General features: G+C 40.4%; 1 protein-coding gene across 3 annotated transcripts in view; it reads right to left on the bottom strand.

Moving 5' to 3' along the window:
- LOC147472131 (solute carrier organic anion transporter family member 74D-like) overlaps positions 1 to 7,500 on the bottom strand; it is a 12,772-nt gene that overhangs the window by 1,434 nt on the left and 3,838 nt on the right. For all 3 annotated transcript variants that reach the window (XM_086530633.1, XM_086530627.1, XM_086530620.1), the window contains exons 3-13: positions 7,428 to 7,500; positions 6,842 to 7,087; positions 6,405 to 6,593; positions 6,159 to 6,299; positions 5,611 to 5,817; positions 3,933 to 4,097; positions 2,451 to 2,637; positions 1,845 to 1,983; positions 1,326 to 1,403; positions 606 to 745; positions 95 to 198 (exon numbers count right to left, since the gene is read on the bottom strand). The exon at positions 7,428 to 7,500 is cut by the window's right edge and continues 60 nt beyond it. In XM_086530633.1, the coding sequence (XP_086386759.1) occupies positions 95 to 198; positions 606 to 745; positions 1,326 to 1,403; positions 1,845 to 1,983; positions 2,451 to 2,637; positions 3,933 to 4,097; positions 5,611 to 5,817; positions 6,159 to 6,299; positions 6,405 to 6,593; positions 6,842 to 7,087; positions 7,428 to 7,500 (1,669 nt within the window). The remainder of the gene's footprint in view (positions 1 to 94; positions 199 to 605; positions 746 to 1,325; positions 1,404 to 1,844; positions 1,984 to 2,450; positions 2,638 to 3,932; positions 4,098 to 5,610; positions 5,818 to 6,158; positions 6,300 to 6,404; positions 6,594 to 6,841; positions 7,088 to 7,427) is intronic.

The following is a 7,500-nucleotide window of genomic DNA, read 5'->3' as shown; positions in this document are numbered from 1 at the left end:
AAATAATGTGAAATTCAGGTTATCCCCGGAAGACAGGTAGTCTGAGCAGAGGGTCAGTCCTACCTCTCTGCCCGCCCTCGCTCCTGCCACGTACCTATGATGGCGCCCATGATGATAGGAGCAGGAATGAAGGCGAACAGGCTGATGAACACGGTGAGGGTGCCCAGGGCGATGCCCTTGTCCTCCTCCGCCACGGCCCTGAGGGTGAGGGGAGACGGAAGGTGATGAGGCGAAGGTGTGAGAGTTAGGGGTGGAAAAGGGGAGGGCGGAGGATTGAGAGAGGGGGGGGGGGGAGAGAGAGAGAGAGAGAGAGAGAGAGAGAGAGAGAGAGAGAGAGAGAGAGAGAGAGAGAGAATGAGTGAGTCGGGGGAAAAAGGAATGTGTCGGTAAATCAAAACCGAGCGGGGAAAGTCCGCAAGGTAAAGGGCACTGATAGTATTTTCCAAAATAACTCCCTTTCCCTTTGAATATGAATCATGGAAATTATATCAACAAATTATATCAACATTAGAATGAATAAATATCGTTTAAGCTCAACACCTTCTGGATACATATAATGCCCCCTCCCCCGCAAAGACAAAGCAAAAACAACAGAAGGACAATACCTCAGCTGGACAATGCTGCCCCCAAGTCTACCGACCGACGCCACCGTCTGCACGATGATTTGAGTGAGCATGTAGTAGAAGAAGCCATCGCAGGGCTCGGGACAGTATCCTCGGGTGACGTAGCCCCACGTGCTGTTGTCCTGAAAACCGGACGAGCTATTGTAATTTCGCCTCTATATAGTCATTAATTACTTTCTTTTCAGTCATTACCCATTTTTATATTTTTAATTCATGATGGTTTACTTCTGCTTGTCTTTATGAATTTCCTGAAGGTATTTCTAGTCATGTTTAAGATTGCAGGAAAATTTAATCCGCCGGTGATTATTGTGGGATTATTGAAAAGCTATTATGTAAGTGATTGTGACTGTTATCCTAAAAAAAATCAAAGAGAAATTCTTTATCAGTTCTGTAAGGTTGAGGGCTATCTGAATTAGTTATCTAACTGTGGTTTAAGATTATATGAATCTCTAATTAAGCTTCAATTACTTAAATAATTAAGTGAATATAAATGTGATTATAATAAAAATCTAAAAAATTAATCTACGTATTGCAACAGTATCACATAATTCATTTAATCCTAGCCTGATCCCACCCTCAGGTCAGTGTGAGATTAAAGCCATAATCCCCCACAGCCCAATCGCAACTCAAGAGCGTACACAATAACAGCTTAATCTTAAACTGAACCGAAGTGATCGAGCAGACGCCAATACCACGACCAACCTGTGACCCAGCGCCGGCGAAAGGACTCGGAGTGGAGGCCGAGGCTAAGCTATCGACGCAACGGCAGCCGGTGTATATCTGAGGGGAAAGACCATCGAAGGCACGCGTTTAGCTGCGTGTCATCTCTCATATCAATTAGGTGAAAATGTATCGTTATTTGTGTTTCATTGAGTAGGCGAGTATTGGTTATTCGCTTTAGATTATATACAATGGTGTTCTTGCTGCTATCGCATATGAATATTCATACGTTTATAGCCTTATATGTATACACATGGAGTATGCATTTACACCGTATATGTGTTCTTCAATGAATGACACACACACACGTAGAACAGTTAGATATATTGTAAATTATATGTACATATACATGTGTGTGTGTGTGTGTGTGTGTGTGTGTGTGTGTGTGTGTGTGTGTGTGTGTGTGTGTGTGTGTGTGTGTGTGTGTGTGTGTGTGTGTGTATGTGTTCGTGACCATACATGCGTGCGCGTATGAGTGTGCATACATCTCTATATACATACGATCGGATCGGCCGTAGCGTTCGCCATGGAGCAGCCGGCGTAGCAGGGCGAGTAGAAGAGGGTGGTCTGATCCTCCGAGCACACGGGCGTGAACTTGTCGGAACACCCGCATTCATTGGAACACTGAGGTCCGAGCTTGCTGCAAGATAACGGCTTTGTTGGATTTTTCCTCGTTATTGCATTCGTCTTGTATATGGATAATGTTATTCATAACTTTATATATTTGTATGATTTGGTTATGCGAAGACCAGCGCAGGTGCTCACCCATGTATACATCGTTACACATACTCCTAAACCTACAGAGTGACTATTGATAAGATAAAACATATTTCAGTTCACGGATACTTCACTACGTCTCATGCCATATTTGCCTCACCTCTTACTTCACTTCTCATGACACTACTCATCACGCACCTTACTTCCCACCTCACATCTCACCTCACCTCACCTCACAGCTCATCACACATTTCACCTGACTGCTCATCACACATTTCACCTCAACACCTCATCTCACAGCTCACCGCCAGAATTCCTCCCGCCCCTTCCCCCACCTCCTCTCCCCTCTCCCCCAGAATTCCCCCACACCCTCGCCCCCCTGAAACTTACCCATCCACGGGCCCGACCACCTCGAGTCTGGGACAGCCCACGAACATGAGGGCGATGAAGCCCCCGCAACCAACGAGGGTCGTGAAGATGTTGTAGCCTGTGATGACTCTCGGACTCGGTCGCGCCCATCTGAGCACCGTGCCGCCCACGCCCGCCCCGACGACGGATACGATGAGGCTGGACATTCCTGGAAAGCATGGGAGGATATGAGGGGATACTTTTTTTGGGGGGGTGGAGGGTCCTCATCTTTGTGTGTGTTTTATTCCATTTCCTCTCTTTGCTTCTGTTACATTTTTTTCTTTCTTTCTCCCACTTTCTCTCTCTCCCTCTCTCTATGTATCTATCTATCTATCCATCTATCTCTCCCTTTCTCTCTCTCTCTCTCTCTCTCTCTCTCTCTCTCTCTCTATATCTATATATATATATATATATATATATATATATATATATATATTTCTCTCCTCTCCTCTCTCTCCCCCCTTTCTCTCTCTCTCTCTCTCTCTCTCTCTCTCTCTCTCTCTCTCTCTCTCTCTCTCTCTCTCTCTCTCTCTCTCTCTCTCTCTCTCTCTCTTTCTCAATCTCTCTCTTTCTTTCTCTCTCTCTCTCTCTCTCTCTCTCTTTCTATATATATATATATATATATATATATATATATATATATATATATATATATATATATATCTTCTCCTTTCTCTCCCCCTTTCTCTCTCTTTCTCTCTCTCTCTCTCACTCTTTTTCTCTCTCTCTCTATTTCTCTCTTCTCCTCTCTCTCCCCCCTTTCTCTCTCTCTCTCTCTCTCTCTCTCTCTCTCTCTCTCTCTCTCTCTCTCTCTCTCTCTCTCTCTCTCTCTCCCTCAATCTCTCTCTTTCTTTCTCTCTCTCTCTCTCTCTCTCTCTCTCTCTCTCTCTCTCTCTCTCTCTCTCTCTCTCTCTCTCTCTCTCTCTCTCTCTCTCTCTCTCTCCATAAACAAAAGTCCTAAGAAATGTTAAAGACACACATATTCTTGATATTGTGAAATGTCATTTTGCAGATACAAGCATTTCGGAAATCTAAAAATCTGAAAACTATAATTCAAACACAAATGAATCAGATAGATAGATAGATAGATAGAGAGAGAGAGAGAGAAAGATTGATCCTAAAAGTAGCAACATAACCGTGAAACACAGGGTCAGAATAGACCGTGTAGATAAAAGTTATTTGTGAATATTATACATTATATTCAATGTGAGATTTGCATGCAGATATCAGAATTACATTATCCTATTCACAATTTAGAAAATTAGTGTTTTTTCTTCAGTAAAGTTGATATCTGCACTAATCATAACAGTTTACGTCCGTAGCTCACCTTCGAAGCCGATTCGAATCAATAATCTTTACAAATTAGAACAACCAACGCATACAAAACAAATAAAAAAAAAATCCACCCTAAAGTCTTTTCGAAAACCCCAATCTAACCTGCGAACATTAAAAAAGAAATCTCACCTGTGAAATAGTTTGCGTCCGTAGCGCTTTTTCGAAACTGATTCTCCATGTACTTGGGTTTGAAGCTCCAGTAGCCCGACACACCTAGGAGGGTGACGATCGCGTTGAACAGGTTCCCCACCCAGATGCGGTTGGTGAACAGCCGCCGGAGCGCCTTCAGCAGGTCTGGTGTGAGGGAGGGGAGAGTAAGGATGATGGTGTGAGGGAGGGGAGAGTAAGGATGATGGTGTGAGGGAGGGGAGAGTAAGGATGATGGTGTGAGGTGAGAGTAATGATGATGGTGTGTGATGAGGATCGTGGTGATGGTGGTGATAATGTTTGTTATAAAGATGATAATAGAACAATAATTATTATATTAATATGATAATGATAATAATGGTGGTCATTATTTCTATTCTGATGATGATGATAACATAGGTGCTGTCACGACTGATATTAACATTGATACTAATAATAATGCTAGAAAAAAAAGATAATGATAATGATAGTAATGATAATGATGATAAGAATAAACAACCCTAATAATAACGATACTGATTGTGATGATAGCAATACTATAAATAATAATAATAATGATGATGGTGATAATAATGATAATAATAATAAATATAATAATAATAATAAAATAATAATAATAATAAAACAACAACAACAACAATAATAATAATAATAACAATAACAAATGATAAAGATAATGTAAATAATAAGGAGAAGAAGAAGAAGAAAAAAACCGATCCGGAGCGCCCTCGAGACCACAGAAAGGACGACCGCGGACAGCTGGCTTTTCTGTCCTCGACGCCGGGGACTAGAACGCTTGGAATAAAGTCAATGATCAATATCGCTACAATGATAAGGATTAATATTATCATTATCATTATTGTTATTGTTATCATCAGCATTATCAGTATAATAATTATGTTGATAGTGATATGATTATGGTAATAATGATTATGATAGTAATGGAAAATGATGATTATGATGATAATCGCAATGAAAATGATGCTGATATTCATTATTATTATTATCATCATCATTATCATTATCATTATAATCATTATTATGAGCATCAACATACTTTTACTATGATTATCAATATAATTAACATAACTTTTGATATTATCATTGTTACCATTGTTATCAATATCATCATTATCAGTATTATTACCCTAACTATAATGATTACATCTTCTTTATTATTGTTATTACTATTGTTATCATTATCATTATCATTAATATCATCATCACCAGCGGTAGCAGTAGCAATAGCAACTGTATTATCATCATTATCATCATTAACATAAGCATTAGCATTGTTATCACTATTATTTTCATTACCATTATTATCATTATAATTGATTTTATAAATCAATAATAGCATTTATTGCAGTAGTAGCAACAATAATATCATTATCATTACCATTATTATTGTCTCATTGTAATCATTGTTATTCTCACAATAATCATCAACATTATCATTACTATCACTGTTATCGATATTATTATCATCATTTCATTTATCAGTATCGTATTGCTACAATTATATAATCATTCCCACCATCATTACCATTACCACCATAATCAAAATGACTATTGACCAATACGCGACGAACACTCATAAATCTCTTACTAAAAAAAAAAAAAAAAAAAAAAAAAAAAAAAAAAAAAAAAAAAAATTTACTTTTAAATGTTGGTTTAGACTCCGTTTTCTTTTTCTTGGCGAGGGCGGCGAAATGGTCGAAGTCTTTGTTGCCTCCTTCTTCCCTGTCTTTATCCATCTGCTTGATCATCCTCTTCGTCTCCCTCCGAAGTGTGGCCGGTAGTTTTTTGGGGAAAAAGAAGAGGAGATTGCCCGCCAACACCAAGGCAACTCCCAGGAATACGAAACCTGAGGGGAAGATCAAGAGGAAAAAGGTATATATGAAACTTGAGGATGTGAGAAAGAGTTATTGTTTGTAAGAATTTTTTTTTTTTCATGTTGCCTTTAAAACTGTTTATTTGATTATAATTTAGAAATGTATGAGAGGTATAGGGACATTTTATGTGAATCATAGACATATGATCATATTCTTATACTTCTATCTATTATTTGATTGCTTATATTACTTCTTCAAAGAGAAGGAATGTGATTTCTACGTCAAGATAGTTCAAAAACATCTGATTCCGAATCTGATTCCCATCAGATTCCGAGTCAGCGAGTATCAACCTCCCAGGGCGAAGGATCCCCACCTATCCACCAGGCCCCAAGCCACCGCGGGTCCTTCCGGCTGATGTTCGGCTTCTTGGACGGGTCGATCCACATGGAGAGGCACCGTCCGCCCAACACGAACCCGAACACGGGACCCAACACTCGCAACAGCGAAACGAGAGCTGAAGAAAAACAAATGCAGGTTCATAAGGCGACTTTGGGCAAAGGAAAACAAGGAGTAAACACTGAATATCTTTGGCAAATAATCATATATACCATTAACTTACTATAATAAATAGGATATGTCTTTTTGCTGATGTTGTCGTCGAGGTACGTAACGCCGACGCTGAAGAAGATGCTGATGGCGATGCCGACGAAGAACTGGGCCAGGAACATCAGGAGGATGGGACCCACAAACGCCGACCCTTCCTCTTCGCATGTTTCCACTTCCCGCTTGTGGCAAAGCTCCTCCTGTTCTGTTATACAAATGAAAAGGAACATACCTGTATCTAAGAGAATGAATGGCCAAGGGTTAGACAAGAAGGACTGCCTGTAGTATAAAAGAATGTGTAGAAATCCTCTAAAGGGAAAATTCCTTTGTTTAGTATTACTAATTTGGATATTACTATATCATCTGGAGAGGTCATTCCTACGTGTATGACTGTATCACACATTATAGATAAGCACGGGTGGAGGGCGAAACGCGACGCGGCTCCTTCCTCACTCTTAGGCTGTGCGAGGAGAGAGCTATTGGCGAACGCGTTGGCGTCGAAAGTGGTAGCATCAGCGAGGTCAATGGCATCCTGTCCCGGCCCGTACATCAGGTGCGGAAGGGCGGCGGAGAAGCAGGAGGCGGCGGTGAACATCACGCCCACGCCCAGCCAACGTGGGCGGTGGCCGAAGGTGCCGTAATAACTTAGGAAGATAGCCAGCAGGACTTGCGATATGTCGTTGCCAGAGAGCAAGATGCCTGCAAAAGGAGATCAAGATAGTGGGCTCTTCATCTAGGAACTATCGACTTCGAAATCAAGTTAGTGGGGTTATTAATGTGACATAAGAATGAGCAACTTCCAAATATATTTTGTGTGGACCTCTTAAGAAACATCGATACTCATATATCTTACATTAGTTAAAACTTTTGTATGTGTCTATCATTGTAATCTCTCCGATAAGTTTCAGAGCGGGCACTAAGGCGAGAGCGTATCAAAAATATTTAAAATTCCTTATTCATTTCCTTTGTCTATGATGCTTATCACCTCGAACATACTATCTTACCAACACAATCATACTCCTGGTAGATAGGAAAGTACCTGTCTGTTTGCTTGTGAATTTAAATCTCTTCTCGATAGTGGAAATGACGGACACGGAGTACGCGAAGAACAT

The sequence above is a fragment of the Penaeus japonicus genome, unplaced genomic scaffold (genome assembly GCF_977035675.1).
Source record: "Penaeus japonicus unplaced genomic scaffold, GWHDUDI00000001_assembly GWHDUDI00000003, whole genome shotgun sequence".
NCBI lineage: Eukaryota > Metazoa > Arthropoda > Malacostraca > Decapoda > Penaeidae > Penaeus > Penaeus japonicus.
The sequence above is the reverse complement of the archived record's forward strand: the minus strand, read 5'-3'. Positions and strand labels throughout refer to the sequence as shown.